The sequence below is a fragment of the Paramisgurnus dabryanus genome, chromosome 17 (assembly GCF_030506205.2).
Source record: "Paramisgurnus dabryanus chromosome 17, PD_genome_1.1, whole genome shotgun sequence".
In the NCBI taxonomy this organism is placed as follows: domain Eukaryota; kingdom Metazoa; phylum Chordata; class Actinopteri; order Cypriniformes; family Cobitidae; genus Paramisgurnus; species Paramisgurnus dabryanus.
This window is the reverse complement of record NC_133353.1, coordinates 20,025,254-20,043,727: the sequence shown is the minus strand read 5'-3', so window position 1 is coordinate 20,043,727 and position 18,474 is coordinate 20,025,254. Positions and strand designations below refer to the sequence as shown.

General features: G+C 36.5%; 1 protein-coding gene across 3 annotated transcripts in view; it reads right to left on the bottom strand.

Annotated features, from left to right (window-relative positions):
• The window catches only part of LOC135778232 (CAP-Gly domain-containing linker protein 4), a 132,391-nt gene that overhangs the window by 29,403 nt on the left and 84,514 nt on the right, over positions 1-18,474 (bottom strand). For 2 of the 3 annotated variants that reach the window (XM_065288700.1, XM_065288701.1), the window contains 2 exons: positions 5,333-5,515; positions 3,802-3,939 (listed from right to left, as the gene is read on the bottom strand). In XM_065288700.1, the coding sequence (XP_065144772.1) occupies positions 3,802-3,939; positions 5,333-5,515 (321 nt within the window). Of the gene's footprint in view, positions 1-3,801; positions 3,940-5,132; positions 5,251-5,332; positions 5,516-18,474 lie in introns of those variants that run through there. The other variant, XR_010544466.1, reaches the window with a different exon arrangement.

Genomic DNA, 18,474 nt, shown 5'->3' with positions numbered 1-18,474 from the left:
CATCCATATCCCTGCTCTTTATCTCTTCTCTCAGATAAGACGCTAACTTTTCTCTATTGTTTATGATATACACAGCATGCAGATGTCCTGCTACGGTGGCTCAATGCAAGCCATTCAGCGTTTGACATCAAAGTACCGCGAGACCAGACTTCTCCATGCATTTGATTCGCTCTCGCAGTACTTTGATTTCATAGGATTGCCCTATGTAGCCCCACATGAAGTCCCTCAGCTGTGTGTGTGCGTCTAACTTTGCGACCACAGATTCTATCCATCATCACCCTCTGACACTTTCGTCTCGTTTTTATTTGACGAAAAAACAATGTAGCGAGTAATGGTAAGTGTCATTTCAAATGTAGTGGAGTAAAGAGTCATGGGAACTTTATTAAGTGACGTGATTATGTGTCGTCAACATCTCTGAAAAGTTGCAAACAGATTTTGCAAGTTCCCACAGTTTTTGCAAGTTCCCGCAATTTTTGCAAGTTCAAGGATTTTTGGCTGCAACAATCACAAAAAAACTCACAGTTTTTCTGGAAGGACTGGTTATTAGAGGACACACAGCCAGGCCCATGTATGAACAAGTATGAAGTCAATAAGTGATGGTTTTATATCCATTAAGTTGGTAGAAGAATGTAAAGATGTGTCCTTTGGTTTAGCCAATAATAGCCAAGCTTTGTTACGATCACCCTGGCATCGGATGAGAGTGAAGGATAATAAAGAGAAATGCTGTGGACCAATCAAAACGTCCTCTTCTTCTCAGCTTTGGCACTGAGGTCAGCCATAAAAGATCTGTCAGTTGTCCGAGCAGCTTTATCTGATGGAACTGGGAATGTGTTTGTGTTAACCAACAAAAATCTAGTCCTAATGTAGGAATTAGGCAGGGGTCCAGAATGCTTTGTTATACGCTGTTCACTACATGTGTAACTTCCTCAACTAGTACTGGAACCTGCCTCAATCTATGTCATCCAGCGTGTCTTGTAGGGCAGATTATGATTGGGAAGACCTATGCTTTACCACCCCTCTCCAAGCCTTCTATACGAGCCTTTGTTTATATGCCGGTATTACCCAAAACCGATAATGAGTGGACTTTATATTGATTCCTAAATAATAAATAACAGTGGTCCAGTGTGTTTCCCTCTCTGGTTGGACAGGAGACGTGTTGGTAGTAGTTTGGTTAGCTGCCTTAGGTTAGCTCTATTAAATTCCCCCACCACAATAATGGCAGCGTCAGGATGTTTGTTTAAACAGACACTAAAGGACATCATGTAGCTTAGACAGACCCATACCTGTGTCTGCTTGGGTGGAATATACAAAGATGTAACAATGGCCAACTCACGAGGCAGGTAGAACGGACGACACATGATAGCTTTAATGTGACATGAGCACAATATTAATATTAATTTTAAGGATTTAGATGTCATGTTTACTGCATTTGGATAAAACAACTCAACACAGCAAGGAATGGAGTAGGGGTGTCCTCGACTAAGGATTTACATATTCGAATCAGAATTGTCGAATCTTTTCATAGTCGACCGATAGTCGAATCATCTATGTTTGTGTGCATGGGTTGGGAGGGGGCCAGACCAGGTACAAATTGGTAACTTTTATTTTCTTTCACAAGCAGCACACATAAACAACTTTCTGATAAAGTGACCAAAACTGTCTTTCAAGTAATAAACGAAGACAAAACTGACGATGCATTTATATATATATATATATTTTTTAAGGTCAAATGTAAGGCAACATTTGTTTAATTATTCCTCATAATATTTTAAAGCCACGATCTACAGAACATCATACAAAAATACATTTTGATAACTAAACCTAAAAAATAACAAAGGTGATCCTGCCTTGGAAACTCCGGCAACAATTAAGTGTTTTTATTTAATTTGGAGATAGCGCGTCAAAGCAGTCATGACCAAAAAAAAAACGGACAAATGAGAAATGACAAATAATTTGTGATTGTGACTGTAAATGATACAAACTAAGCTTTATATACAATTCATTAAACGTTAATTTTTAACAAGAAAAACACTGAAATTAATGATTTTATAGACACTACGCGTTATTATTTAGCACAGAAATACCTGCTTGCTTGCTTTGACTTTGATCATCTCTGTATTAACTTTAGATACAGAAAGACCGGATGATATTATTTATTTCAGGAATCTCTTTGCTATCATTTGAAAGTGAACACCGACCCACCATAATATTAAATCACAAGAAAGACATTCGTGTCAGGCAGAAATAGGTTCGGTGCAGATACTAGTTTCCGTTTCATCACCGAAATAAAATAAAAAAGGCTTACCTGTTTTGACAAGATAACCACTATGTTTTAAATACATTTTAAAAACGTATACTCGTCGAAAAACATCCGTTTTTTAATGTTTAGTTTGATGAACTCCTAAATATGAGACGCAGAGCACCTAGCCCGTCCGGCTAAATTGCATGCGCAAGCATGGCCAGCACGCAATAGCGCAACATCGATACAAAGAAAAGCTATCCAAAATTTACAGACTTAAATTAGATCAGAATTTACGTTTATAATAAATAATTTTTTTTAAACAAAATAAGGTCAGAAGTTACAAAGTGCAGAACAAATATGCAAAATGCCTCAAGTGCACGGAAACAAAACACAAGCCAAATAGTTAAATCAGATAAACCAAAGTGATTTATAAATAAAATAAAATATAGAAATTATTAAAAGAACGAAAGGCATAATATAATTTGCCAGCTTTGTCTTTTAAATGTAGAAACAAAGAGGCAATGGTTTATTAAAAACCTCTTATGGACAGGTAGCCCGGTCACAGGGGTTGTTGGATTTATTAACGCATTTTAAAAATATTTATTGAAAGCTATTTCACATATTATTTGCAGCATTATCATAATATGCAGTATATTAATATACTGTGAGAAAGCTGTTATATGTGAAATCAGATAATGTGTGCACCCATATACGGCCAAAATTGAATGATCCTCATTTCATAACACATCTGCGACCATTCGACTGTGAGATTGGTAGTCGAATCAGGCTTCTCCTATCGATGCATCGAATCTTCGACTTTTCGGGGTCACCCCTAGAATGGAGCAATGACTGGATCAGCGATTGACTGTCCATTGTCTGCAGGAGGGGTGTGCAATGCATATGGATCGTCTCTGCTCTTTTACTATTAATGGTGCCAAGGGTCTGGCAATCTCAGCTCATGTCAGATAATGAGGTTACAAGAGAAAGACGATTCCTCTCTTCCTTCTCATACAGATTACCCAAAATGAGAATATTTGTTTTCGATTTCACTTACATTATTTAAAAGTAGACATTTATCTTCTGTTTGTATGACAACTATTCGTTAAGTTACAGTTAATTTTGTGAGGCATACCTGAAAGGACTTCACTAAGGAGAGAGAACAGAATGCGCATCATGTTTATTTTCTAAATTTTTATTGGGAGTGGACACAAAAAAAACCTAGATACTTTAATGTTTTAAATGATGTATAATAACTGTATATCCAAAATCAGCAGAGTAATCTAATTCTCTCTTTTGCTAAGTGATTGAAAAATTAAGAGTTTGCTGCGCATGTGCCAGAGAGTTAACTCACCTATAAAATGTTTCTCCAGTGTGCGATATTATACATCTTACTGAAATATGGCTTTAATTCATCCTGAGATTATACAGAGTAGAAAGATCCAAGAACATTGGCAAAGGGGTAGCAATTAACTTTTTTTTAATCCGCAATTATCACAGACCTATGGAGAACTTATAAGAGCAAAATGCTGTTAGCAAATCAGGAGGCAATAGTATCATACCTGGAGCAAAACTGGTCTTGCCGTAAAACCGAACAATTCCTGTCCTCTGTCCCACCACCAACACTCGCTCTCCCAAATGCACCTCTGGGTTCTCATGTGTTGCACTGCTTGCTGAGGGGGTCCTGCTCCGAGCAATTACTGATGGAAAAATTATATTTGTTATAACAGTCTAATTAATATTCAAATTCTTAGATAATACTATTCTGTATTGTACTGTACTGCACTGCACTATAATTTGTACTGTATTACAATTTGATAATTTTCTCTCTCAGACAAAAACTAATTAATCTCTAATAAAGACTAATTAATATCCAGCAACATCCTTCCCCACACACTCACTTACTCTTTGTGTTAAATGTTTGATTTGTCAAATCAAATAAATGTCTATTGTTAGTTATGTTTCGCATTCCAGTAGAGTAGTCAATAAACATATATGTATATTCATCCATGGATGCCTCTGAGTTTTGATTATAATTCAAAGTCACTTTAGCCCTGATCATGCTGTCTCACACTTTTATGGGTATATTCACTGGACGAATTAATCAATTAATTGTTATTGTTAATTCTGCTAAATCAGATGAAACCTACAAAATATATAAAATGATGATTAATTTATGTATATTTGCCTGATTGGATTGGTGATAAAACAACTGGTGGAGAAAATATAAATTAATAATTGTAATTAATATGTAAATCATTCAGGGCTCCATACTAAGTTTTTGTTATTAGGAGCACTATACTTCCTTCCTGAAAAAATTTTAGGAGAACAAGCTGAAAATTTAGGGCACAGATTAAATCAGTCTGCAATGCAATTATTCATATTTTCCCCCAACGTAACTGCATTACTGAAAAATACTAAATAAACTTGACCGTATGCAGTTGCTGCACATGTCATTATGCAAAATTGATGAAACTTTCAGAATAGGAAATTATGTAGCAAAGATTCATACAACCCCCATGACTAATTCTAGCCACAAGATACATACATTTACAATAAGTTATATCCAGGTAATGAGATGAGTGGCATGGTAATACACATACTTGTATTCTATACACGTTTCTTGTCTTCTATCCAGTTTTCCTTAACTGGGCACTGCTGTCTAAGACCTTTATTCTCATCTATAATGTTTTTGGTGTTAATGTAGACTAGAAGTTCTCCTGTCCTCTCTCTCTTTCATATCTGCCATGTCTAATTAAACCTGCGTGGGCGTCTTCTAGCGATTCTGAGTGAGATGTGTTGACTTTAGCCGGGCTGCTTAGACTCATCGGTAGATGCAACTGAGCGCATGATAAAACTTTTGACGTGTGTCATGCAAAGTTGCTGTAAAAACCTGATCGCGCATTCCGTAGTCTTGTCACGGGTGCCCGCACTTGCGAGAGTCCTTTGTTTTTCTTGGGCACTAGATGATCCTGCTGTTTAGTATCCTCCTAGTATCTCTATGCTACTGACTGGACGGAGCACACAATGATAAACGGCCTCAGATTTAACATAAAATTTAAACATAAAATCAGTTAAAAAAAATGTAAGTACCAGAATGTGGGGTGGCGGTTAGAGAGCAGGATGGTGGTGTGGATCTGGCACTCGGAGGGGTTCGTTCTTGCCAAGGGCGTTGAGGCGGTCTTTGCCGTTGAAGTGGGCGTGGCTGTCGCCTGGATGAAGTTTGTCTGGAGTCTAGAGAGGATGAGGAGGTTGAGCAACTGCGGGAAAGAAAACCTGTAACAAAAAAGATTCAGTTTTTTATTTTTGCTTATATCGGGGTAGAAGCAAGACAACATTATGATCGGAACGACCAAGAGGCGGGCGTGCCTTGGAGATATAAGCGCTTGGTATATTTCCATAGCACAAATCTAATGTTTTGTCCAGCCTAGTAACACACGTTACATATGTGTGTTAAATGAGCTACAATTGGACTTACGCTCTTGTTTCAGAGACAGTTGTAATGTAATGAAGTTGTGTACATTAAAGGGCTGCATGGGGTTTGGGCTAGAGATCGGCCAATATATCAGTTTCCCAATATTTTCCCCAATTTTTAAGCACTTTCCCATCATCGGAAATCAGTTTTGTAATATCGGATTGACCGATAAATGCCACAATCTTTTGGCAAATTGCACGCTGGACGCCATTTCGTCACAGCATCTGAGGAGACGAGCCTAACAACAACAACAGCTTGCACTGCAAATACGATGGTGGATTGACGCGACTTCATTAAAAAGACTTTGAGTATACTTACTTTGCTTTAACTAATAAACTTATTTAACATAACTGACATTAATGCACAGATGAGATGTGTTATAAAAGCCTATTATGCATCTGATGTGCAGCTTGCCTAAGAAATAGAGACGAACTCACAGAGTCACGTAAACTGATCCATTAAATCCTGTCCCAAGAACGACGAAACTTTACATGAATAAACCAGTCATAAAAGAATGCTTGGTGGAATTAAAAACGCTGAATTAAATTCATTTTTGTTTTTTAGTAGCCTCGTAAAATCACATTCACGAGCTATCGCAGTTTGATATCACAGTTAACGCATGAGTAAATGCATAGATAAAAAGCTTTGTCAACAGCCATTTCATAAGCTATAACAAAAAAATTGTTAAGGAATTCAATGACATATAAGCTGTTTTGTTTTTTACTTTCCTGACAATGTAAAATTCCAGTGATATTATTTATTAAATTCTTCTTCTTCTTCATTCTTTCAGACCCCTAGTTATTATAGACCCCTAACTATTGTATGCAAAGAGGGAGTGTTTGGTATTATTATAAGGGTTTGTTCAGTTCAGAAGTGTTGTAGTAATGTGTCAAAAACTTCAGTATAACAGTTAATAAATATGGGTGCAGCATATTGGTTATCGATATGCACATAAGCATCCAAATATTTGGTATCGGTAAAAAAAAACAGAATCGGTCAATCTCTAGTTTGAGCTCCAGCGGGACCCAAAGCAAATCTCGTGGGAGCGGGCAGTTTCACCTCTGATGTGCGCAGGGGTGGGCGGTCAGAAAATTTTGAGGGAAACCCGCGGGGCCTGGTGGGATTTTTGCATGAAATATAAATGGAGTCAACACATGTTAAGAATAAAATTAAGCCAAACAGCATGTGGGAAAGACCCTGGTAACTTCAGAGAGCACAGGCCCGAGGGATGTTATTATATACTATGTGCCTCACGTCTGGAAGAACTGGTGAGCACTAGTGACACATCAGGTTGTTAACAGTTAAACTGTTTGTTTAATTAATAATTTGGTGCATGTGTATCATGGTATTATGCAGTATACATTTGAAAACTGAGGTGCCGCTAGTTGTGCTTTTGTTTTAACGTTTAATGTAAAAAAAACACAAAAAAGTACATATTTTATTATCTCACACAACAAAGCAAAAGTCAGCAATAGCTTGACTAAAGCTTTATTACAACATGCAAACACACTTAATGACAGTTATCTTAAGACTGCATGCCACTGAATAGCCTGATTTATTGCTTGTAGTTACTACAGTATTAGCTTCTCTGTCTTGCCTGCACTTGATATCTGACATGAAACAGATCAAATTATATGTAACTACCATTGATATCACGTTTGCATAACGTTCAATTTTGTTGCATCACCGGACAAACCCAAGTTGCATTGTCAAATATCTGTGAAAATGTATCCTTCAATTTCTTGCTGCTAATTGCCATCAAAGAAAACTCGACTTAATGAGTCAAAAAAGTTCCAAACTAAAACCAGTTAAAGAATTAGGAAATGTATGTGATGTTTCATGTACTAAAAACCTTATTGAACATAAACAGCACAAAAATCAGTCCATTTGAGAAGTCTCAGATGCAGTAATTGAGGCCTGCAAGCTTTTATACAGTACTGTGCAAAAGTTTTAGGCCACAATTAGATTTGTTATGTTATAGTGATCACACATTCATTCTAAGAGTGTACTGTGCAACCAGTGTCTTAGGCCACCACCACCAGACTTGTTTTAATGTCCATCCATGGTTATTTTTCAATCTATTTTATTAAGATACAAACAGAAAATACAGGAAATATGTAAAAAAAAAATTCAGGACTAAATGTCTTCTTTAGGCATCGTCTGTGTTTAGTGTGACCTCTCTTGGCACAAAAAACACATCTTGAGCCTTTTTGAGCAGAATGAGTTAAAACGACAAATTTGTTTAAAATTAGAAATTAGGATTTAATTTTATTTAGGTTATTTAAGAGTTCCTGCAGTTTCCTGCTACTGGTCAAGTGGAAGGGGGGTTTACTCTAAAAACACCCATAAGACACATCAGTTTACTTTTTATACAGTTTTTAATACTATATACACATTTCCTGTATTTTCTGGATGTATTCTATTAAAGAGACTGAGAAACAATTATACAGTGGGGCAAAAAAGTATTTAGTCAGCCACCAATTGTGCAAGTTCTCCCACTTAAAAAGATGAGAGGGGCCGGTAATTTTCATCATAGGTACACTTCAACTATGAGAGACAAAATGAGGAAAAAAATACAGAAAATCACATTGTCTGATTTTTTAAAAATTGTTTTGCAATTTATGGTGGAAAATAAGTATTTGGTCAATAACAAAAAAGCAAGATTTCTGGCTCTCACAGACCTGTAACTTCTTCTTTAAGAGGATCCTCTGTCCTCCACTTGTTACCTGTATTAATGGCACCTGTTTGAACTTGTTAGCACACTCTTAAAACAAACGGTGCTATATAGCACCAAACGTGGTTCTTTGCTCGTAATCATAGAAGAACCGTTTTTAGTGCCATATAGCACCAGTGAAGCACCAGTGAAGCACCTGTGTAGAACCATATAGTGCTATGTAGAACCATATGTGGTGCTATATGGCCCCGATTTGGTTCTACACAGGTGCTTCACTGGTGCTTCACCGGTGCTATATGGCACTAAAAACGGTTCTTCTATGATTACGAGCAAAGAACAACTTTTGGTGCTATATAGCACCGTTTGTTTTTAGAAAGGACACCTTTCCACAACCTAAAATAGTCAGACTCCAAACTCAACTATGGCCAAGACCAAAGAGCTGTCAAAGGACACCAGAAACAAAATTGTAGACCTGCACCAGGCTGGGAAGACTGAATCTGCAATAGGTAAGCAGCTTGGTGTGAAGAAATCAACTCTGAGAACAATTATTAGAAAATGGAAGACATACAAGAACACTGATAATCTCCCTCGATCTGGGGCTCCACACAAGATCTCATCCCGTAGGGTAAAAATTATCACCAGAATGGTGAGCAAAAATCCTAAAACCACAGGGGGGGACCTAGTGAATAACCTGCAGAGGGCTGGGACCAAAGTAACAAAGGCTACCATCAGTAACACACTACGCAGCCAGGTACTCAAATCCTGCAGTGCCAGATGTGTCCACCTGCTTAAGCCAGTACATGTTCGGACCCGTCTGAAGTTTGCGAGAGTGCATTTGGATGATCCAGAAGAAGATTGGGAGAATGTCATATGGTAAGATGAAACCAAAACATAACTTTTTGTGAGAAACTCAACTTCTTGTGTTTGGAGGAGAAAGATGCTGAGTTGCATCCAAAGAACACCATACCTACTGTGAAGCATGGGTGTGGAAACATCATGCTTTGGGGCTGTTTTTCTGCAAAGGGACCAGGACGACTGATCCTCGTTAAGGAAAGAATGAATGGGGCCATGTATCGTGAGATTTTGACTCAAAACCTCCTTTCGTCAGCAAGGGCATTGAAGATGAAACGTGGATGGATCTTTCAGCATGACCGTGATACCAAACATACCACCCGGGCAAAGAAGGAGTGGTTTCGTAAGAATTATTTCAAGGTCCTGGAGTGGCCTAGCCAGTCTCCAGATCTCAACACTATAGAAAATCTTTGGAGAGAGTTGAAAATCCGTGTTGCCCAGTGACAGCCCTAAAACATCACTGCTCTAGAGGAGATATGCATGGAGGAATGGGCCAAACTACCAGCAACAGTGTCTTAAAACCTTGTGGAGACTTGCATAAAACGTTTGATCTCTGTCATTGCCAACAAAGGGTATATAACAAAGTATTGACATAAACTTTTGTTATTGACCAAATACTTATTTTTCACCATAATTTACAAATAAATTCTTAAAAAATCAGACAATGTGATTTTCTGGATTTTTTTCTCATTTTGTCTCTCGTAGTTGACGTGTACCTTTGACAAAAATTACAGGCCTCTCTCATCTTTTTAAGTGGGAGAAATTGAACAATTGGTGGCTGACTAAATACTTTTTTGCCCCACTGTATAATTGTTTCTCAGTCTCTTTAATAGAATACATCCAGAAAATACAGGAAATGTGTATATAGTATTAAAAACTGTATAAAAAGTAAACTGATGTGTCTTATGGGTGTTTTTAGAGTAAACCCCCCTTCCACTTGACCAGTAGCAGGAAACTGCAGGAACTCTTAAATAACCTAAATAAAATTAAATCCTAATTTCTAATTTTAAACAAATTTGTCGTTTTAACTCATTCTGCTCAAAAAGGCTCAAGATGTGTTTTTTGTGCCAAGAGAGGTCACACTAAACACAGACGATGCCTAAAGAAGACATTTAGTCCTGAATTTTTTTTTTTTACATATTTCCTGTATTTTCTGTTTGTATCTTAATAAAATAGATTGAAAAATAACCATGGATGGACATTAAAACAAGTCTGGTGGTGGTGGCCTAAGACACTGGTTGCACAGTACACTCTTAGAATGAATGTGTTAAAAACAACACATTAGTGTTGATTCTGGGAGAAAACACTAAATGCATAGTCCCAGAATACATCCATCTCTGTGTTATTATTGACACAACACATTTTGTGTTAATTTTAACATAACCTGGTTTTATTTTAACACAAAATCAACACAAAATGACACATAATGTGTTACAATTACACATAATGTTATAAAAGCTTAACACACAAAGATGTGTAAAAAAATAACACATCCTTTCTAAGAGCGTATTGTAAGTCAATTGATGTGTTATAAAAAGGCTGCTTGCACATAATGAATGTATACTGAATTCCAAATTATTTATTCTGGCTGAATGAAAAAAAAAAACAGCACTGGAAAAGAAACAGAAATCAATACTTGTTCTACTTGTACAGATTAAAGGGAGGCTGGCTGAGCACAGAACCTATTCTCTTAACCATAGTAAGTCAGAAATGTTCACCTTAGTTTTTATCTCTAGAAGTTTATATTACAAAGCCATAGGTTGAAACAATTCTAATATCCACATTTATTGCATTAACTTGAACTTGATATTTAACTTTTAATGTAAATTATGGAAAAGTTCTATTGTAGTTGCTAGGGTCCTGTTATGTAGATGCTAAGGTGTACTGTTTTAAATATGTGGTTTCTAGGATGTCCTGGATGGTTTTAACATGGTTTGTAGGGTGTACAGAGTAGATGATAACTGCCTCAATGGAGAATTCAAGAGACCACTACTCTTCCCAGGTTAAAAAGTAGTATACTTCCATAGTGTACTTAAAGTGCTTTATTTTCACACACTAATTTTGTACTTAATATACTAAAAATTTATCTTTAGTACTTCTTAAGATTATCTAAGTGGACTTCACTGTGCTATTTTGAGACATCATGAATATGAACTAAAATGCACTTTTAACGTACTATCTCTGTATTAAAAAATGTATTTAGTTAACACTTGTTTTAAACTTGAACTCAACTTTCATACAAAGATGGGTTCAAGTTTAGTACAAGTGGTACCTAAATACATTTTTAGTTCATATTTATGGTGTCTCAAAATAGCACATTGAAGTACACTTCGATGCTTTTAAGAACATCTTAAGAAGTACTAAAGATACATTTTTAGTATATCAAGTACAAAATTAGTGTGCTAAAATAACGCACATTAAATACACTATGGAAGTGTACTACTTTTTCACCTGGGTTTCGCTACATATGACTTGGACCCCTCCTTTGATCATCTTCCACACGGCAGAGCACATATAAGTGTTCATTTTCTTGTTGCTAAAACTTTGGACTATATAACTTTTGGAAGAATTAAAATTAATACTGCAATATGCATTTTGCCATTTTTAACTAATCATGTTGCTTTAAAGTCGCATCCCCCCCATTGACAAGTTAACTCTTAAATTAAGAGAAACTTGTCCTTTTTTTACGGCAATCTGCTCTTACCCAACTTTTAAAACCCGGAAGTATTCCCTTACGGCAAACAGTTCAAACTCTGTGTATGTTTTGATGATCGCTCTGAATCAGATGTCTATCAAAAGTCCTTCACAAAACGCAAATATATCAGCTTTTTGCTCAAGAAACCTACCCATATTTGAGAAATTATAAAAAGAGAACAAATAAGGTGGGATGAAACGTTTTTTGAAAGTAGAGGGTCTGTTCCTTTATTTGATATATTGTATGTTTATATATTTAAAGAAGAACACCTAAAAGGCATTAAACTAAATGTGCACTTCTCAAAATCATTTTATGTAATTATTTCAGAAATTCAGTCGTTTTGAATGTAGTCTTTGAAGCCTGAATGAGTCCCAGCCAAATGTTAATCTTGTAGAAGCATGGAAGAGTGCCCGAGTCTTGGCACAGCAGCACACATAACAAGGCTTAAAAACTTTATCTATGATGCTTAAAACACCAGGAAATAAGCCAAAGGAGAGAAGATGACTTAACCTTCAAGCTGTTAAAAACTGTCTAATAAACCCTCATATTCACAGGCTAAAAAAATCAATGAAATCAGTTATGAGGCTAATTGACAAACAAGAGCCAAGACATTAGGCATGTAGTATATACCTCAAACACTGCATATAGTAAAAAAAAGTTCAAAAGGTATCTTCTTTGTCATTTTGGCTGGAGGGGTGGCATTAAATTTTATTCCAGAATAGTTTCTTTAATCTGTTACTGGAGCTAGAAACATAAAAAAGAAAAACTGATAAACAGAATTGTTGGGTTCAGCAGTCATAGCTGACTAATCAGAATCAAGGACTGGAACTAACTAAAATTGTTATATTACTATTCAGTTGATAAAAATTATGCTGAAACCATTTACTACACCAGATTAATTAGGCTCTTAACCAAGTTTCTATATTTGGCCAATCAGCTTATTTCTGTTTGGCAGAATGTCACTAATGCCAGGGACATGCACAGGAATTTTTAGGGGCAGTTGCTCTGACCTAAATAAAGGGCACCCTTTATTTCCGCTGTTACTATCGCTGCTAATTTATTAACAGCAAACAATCATTTTGTTGTTAAATAACGACTTTATAATAACGATTATTAGTGCTGAAAATGTGTGGTCTAGTTATTTTTGCGACTGACCTTATTGCATATGCATTTCTAAGAGTTTCCCTTTCAGACACAAAATTTATGGAAGGAGATTATTTAATGATTCACGCAATGCGTTTTATTAATGTTTGCGTGTGTGATATTACTGGTATTTGTGCCATTATTTAATGTCGAAAAAACGGCTGCAATTGTTGCTAATACAGTAAGAGAGACATCAGATAGTGTGTGGTACAAAGCAGAGGATTTTTTAACATGTACTGCATCAATTTATTTGGAATGCCAGAGGAACATGTTATTTAAAAATATTGTTTGCCAAGCCATGTTATTTTTTTATTTGCTGGAGGGGTCACAAGGAGAAGTCCCCACAAATGTAGGAATACCAGTATTTTTTTACCTCGTGGGGACATTTTGAGGTAAACAGAATGATGTTTATTGAAAATGTGAAGTAGCAGAAAGTTTTCTGTGATGGTTGGTATTAGGGGACGGGAATAGAATATACGAATATACCGTTTGTACAGTATAAAAACCATTACGTCTATGGAATGTCCCCACAAAACATGGAAACCAGTGTGTGTGTGTGTGTGCGTGCGTGCGTGTGTGTGCGCGTGTGTGTGTGTGTGTGTGTGTGTGTGTGTGCTTGTGATTGAAAGACAGCAAGCATACTTTCTAATTCTGGGTTTGTTGTTATAGTTGGCATTTGCCTATTTTAAAAACTGAAATGATTCTGTGAAATTATAACAAAATATTTCAATAGAATATATATATTTTTTTTGTGTGTGTGGTTATATAGGTTGTTTATGTTGGTATACAGATATGAATGTTCCTTGAGACGTATTTGTTTGGGTTATATTTTTGCTATAAATTATCGACATATAGTCTGTTCCATCCTGCTGTGTCTCTGTGTCAATTCTTAAAGGCTCTGATGGTTTGTGCAAATGTTAAGCCATATTGCTATTGCCATTCTTTTACTCTCTCTCTCTTAATTTCCCATGCTTTAACTCTTTTTATGTCATGTTTATTGTGTGTGTGTATGAGTAGCTAGTATTGTGTGTTTCTTGTAGTGTAGTTAAATGCTACAAAATTCTAAATCAATGTATTGTTTTGTGTGAATGAGAAGGGAGGATGATCATTTTGAAGGAAAAACTCTAAACTACTGGATCCAGTTTTTAAAAGTCTTGTGAGAACATGTTTAGTGTGGGTTTTGTGGATTATATCAGTGACTTAAAAAATTTACTTTTTCAAAAATCATGCATAAACATTTTCTAAAATACAAACATGTTCACACGTGGCTCACATAATACTGTAGCACAGTTTCTGTTAGAGACCCAGAGACTTTTGCCATTATTATGTTTTTAACCAACAAAAAAAGCACAAATGTCAGTACAGGTCAAAACTGCTCAAGAATGCCAAATCACCTGCGGACAGCAGAGGGCTAACAGTGCTAAAGATTCTTATTTTAGAGAAATGGAGAGGCACACAAAAACACAACATAGAAGGGATGTGTAGCTATGAAGGGAAGGTATTTATGTACAGTGTAAATCTATAAGTAGGGGTGAGCGGGGCACCAACAAACCCTGGGTAATTGTAACACAGCTTTACACATTTGTGACCCGTCACGGAAACCAGTGACACAAGTCGGCAGCACAAGTTTCGAGATAATGAGAAACAACGTTTTTTTTTCAAAATTTGTGATTTTCGTTTTATTGCAATCTGTTAGCGGAGATCACGAAGAAGCCTCTCCATGTTTGAGATAGCAGTTTTTGTATATTTAAAAGCATACATCTTGTGTGTATTTACATACGGTATAAGCTGCTTTTGTTTTCGCCCCCACCCCCACAGGGACCAGCGTTACTACTAAATAAGTAGTATAGATAGTTTCCCCAAAAATGAAAATAATGTAATTAAGGGCTTACCCATTATGTCTTTCTAAACTCGGAAGACCTTTGGAACACAGTTTAAGATGTTTTGACTTTAGATTTTGTCCGAGAGCTTTCTGTCCCTCCATTGAAAATCTATGTACAGTTTCCATGTCCAGAAAGGTAATAAAAACATCATCAAAGTAGTCCTTGTGACATCAGTGGGTCAGTTAGAATGTGTTGAAGCATCGAAAATACATTTTGGTCCAAAAATAGCAAGAATTATGTGTTTATTCAGCATGGTCTTCTCTTTCGGTTCTGTTGTAAAGTCACGTGACTGTAGTGACGCGGCTGACCTGTTCCTCAGACATGTTTGCTAAGTTTTGGGGTTTTTTTACTTAAAGCTTGCGTCTCCACAGACTGTAAACGAAGCTCGGGCGCACAAAACAAAAGAGAAAAAAAAGAAGCTGGGGCGGAACAGATAACAGTCAGCCGCATCGTACGTCAGCCGCGTCACTGACTTTATGCGGCGCTGCAGTCGGATGACGTCAAAGTACCACAAAATCTTACGGAGTAGTTTAATTTCGACTCGCTCTCGCTGTACTTTGATGTCATCTGTCTGTCAGTTCTTGCAACACAGCATGAAATCAAACACACACAAAAAAGTCACACAGAGATCGTTGAATTCGTTATATAATTGGCTACATGTTTTGTCTATCAATATTTTCCATGAAGTCATTGGCTGATGGAGGAACGAGCGATCGATTGTTTACATCCCTAAAGGACGGCACGTTTTCGATGGTGCTGTCTGGATTATCTATTATACTACCCTACCTATTTTAAATACTTTAAAAAACTTTAAAGGCGGGTTCATGTGTTTACTGGAACGTAAATTACTGAAGTGTAACCTCATATACCCTTAAATGTTACGATGTAAATAGACCTCGGATTGTATATTATATTCTATGACCAGACATTCATGGGAAACTCTTTTTATCAGTCAAAGTAGCTGTAGTCCACACATCCAAACGCATTATCTTAACAAGGAGTGCTGAAAGCAACAGGAGTGCTAAAACCAATTAGCTCCAATTAGCTTTTTTTCATTAGCTCAAGGGATTACATACTTTTCTCACAAGCACTATGAGCTTTTTTGGTTACTCAATAGACATTACAGATCAGAATTATTTTAAGACACATTATGTTTGTCAATACCCTTGACTTAGATGATGATCAGATCACATTTGGACCAATTTATTTAGAATACTATGAAATTCCAAAAGGTTCACATATTTCTCAAAAAGGTGCTTGGGATTCTGCATCATACTGAAATCCACAAAACATAATTTTCAGAAAATAAAGAGACTAGTCTGCATCGCTAAGAAGAATTTAAAATTTTTGCAAATTATATTGTATATGTTTGAACTTTGGCATGAAAATGGTCTGTTGTCAAATTGCTAGTCCTAACACGAATCACTTGAAGCTAAAATGCTTAAACTTGTAGGTCTTGCCTACTTACTGATTTTTTCAAAGGAAAGTTTTATACCAGCACATAATAAATAAAGGTACACTACTAAGGGTTACAGCAGTGACAAACAGACCCCTTCTATTGTCTCATTCTTTTTCATGACAAATTACTGCCAGTCTGCCCAGAGCGATGCAAGAACTGCTCATTTTGCTTGGCTTCATTGGACAATCAATCAACAGGGAACAGTAAAATCCACCATGGTCCACTCCACTATTCAAATCACCTTGGGAATGGAAAAAGAAACAACTCAAGTCACACTGATTAAAGGGCAACAGAGATCCGTCATTTATTTGGCAGTGGCCGAGAAGACATTCTTAAAGTGTTATTAAAAAGGCAATTTGTTGCCTGGATATGGTTAGTGTGTACATCCAGCCTGCCTACAATCATATTTAAAAGTCACTACAATGAGGCACAAGTGCCCTACGGAGCTCGGTTTCTGTAAAGCACTTATTTGGATGTGCGGTTTGCTAGGGCTGTGACGATGCATCACGTTTCCCAATAAGAATATTTGTCTGAAATCGAATCATTGATTGAGAAAACGCGCATTTGCACAATTAATCGTCCAAGCCCTATGGTTTACTCTTGATGTGCACAGTGTGACTTAACCAAGAGTCCTCTAAACCAAAAGAATCAGGGAGGAAAGAAACAGTAGTGTAGGTGTGCAGAAGTTCAATAATGAGGGTTAAGAGAAGAGCAGCAGGCTAAAGAAGATACAGAGGTAAGACACAAACTGCTTGTAAAAACACTGGTGATCTGAAAATAGGTATTCTTAGGGACAAATAACATTTGTATAATACGGATCATTAAGTATAATTCAATCAAAACAAGTGAATAAATATACATATTATACTGTAAATAAAGAAATAATTAAATAAAAACTTAAATTACTGTGTAGCTGTGTATATATGTGACCGATGCTGGCAAAATAAGTCGGACTGAGCAAATTTACAAAAATTAGTCATTTATATTTTGACATTCTTCATTAAAAAAAATTCAAAACCATGTATGATTTGTCGGAATGTGACAAAAAATGACAGAGCTACATGTGTTTGAAGTTGACAGAGTCAGCAAAGTCAGTTTTGAGAAAAATCAAGTTAAAGATTTTTAGGGTTCAAAAGCAAAATCACCACATTCATACCTTAAAATCACCTGTAAAATGAATAGATTTAGCACACACAAAGTCAAAAACAAATACTATAATTTTTTTTTTTAAAGGAGTCATATTATGTGGCTAAAAAGCACATTACTTTGTGTATTTGGTGTAATACACTGTGTTTGTGTGGTTTATGGTTAAAAAAAATCATTATTTTCCACATACCATAATTTTTTAGCACCTCTAAGTCCCGCCCATCTGAAACAGGTCGCTTGGTACAAAGCTCATCATTGTGAGAAAGCCCGGTGTCAACGGGTGTGAACTGATTGGCCAGCTATCCAGTGTGTTGTGATTGGCCGAATACCTCAATAACAAAAACGGAAATATGACGCTTCTGGCCAAGTTTTGGAAGATGAGCTCCCAAAACAATAGTGAAAGCCACGAGATACTATCATATTTAGTACTACCTTATCGACACAAGCCTTAATCTGACCCAGAAAACACAGATGGCTACTGTAAGCATCTTCACCAGCGCGATGTGAGCAGAACGTAACAGATTGGTAAGGTAAGGATACTAAAACATAAACCATGTTTGCATTTGTGAACGTAGAAATAACAAACAAGCACTAATCTGCACTTCTCAAATCTCGTGTTTGGATCATCATTAGGAAATGCATTACATATGAAAACACAGGCTCGTCTCTGCTCAAAACCCAATCGTCAGTGGGGAAATTAATTAAATATGAAAACATTGGCTACTTACAGGATGTCAGTGTAGTTGCAAAGTTGCAATTGCTCCACTTTTTAGACAAAGCCTTTGTGTACATCCAGCGGAAATATAGAAAGTAATCCTCCTTAATATGTGCAGCACACAATCGAACATTTGGGCTGTACTGTTCTAAAAACAGTGTTGTTAACTCTTTCACCACCAGCGTTTTTAAAA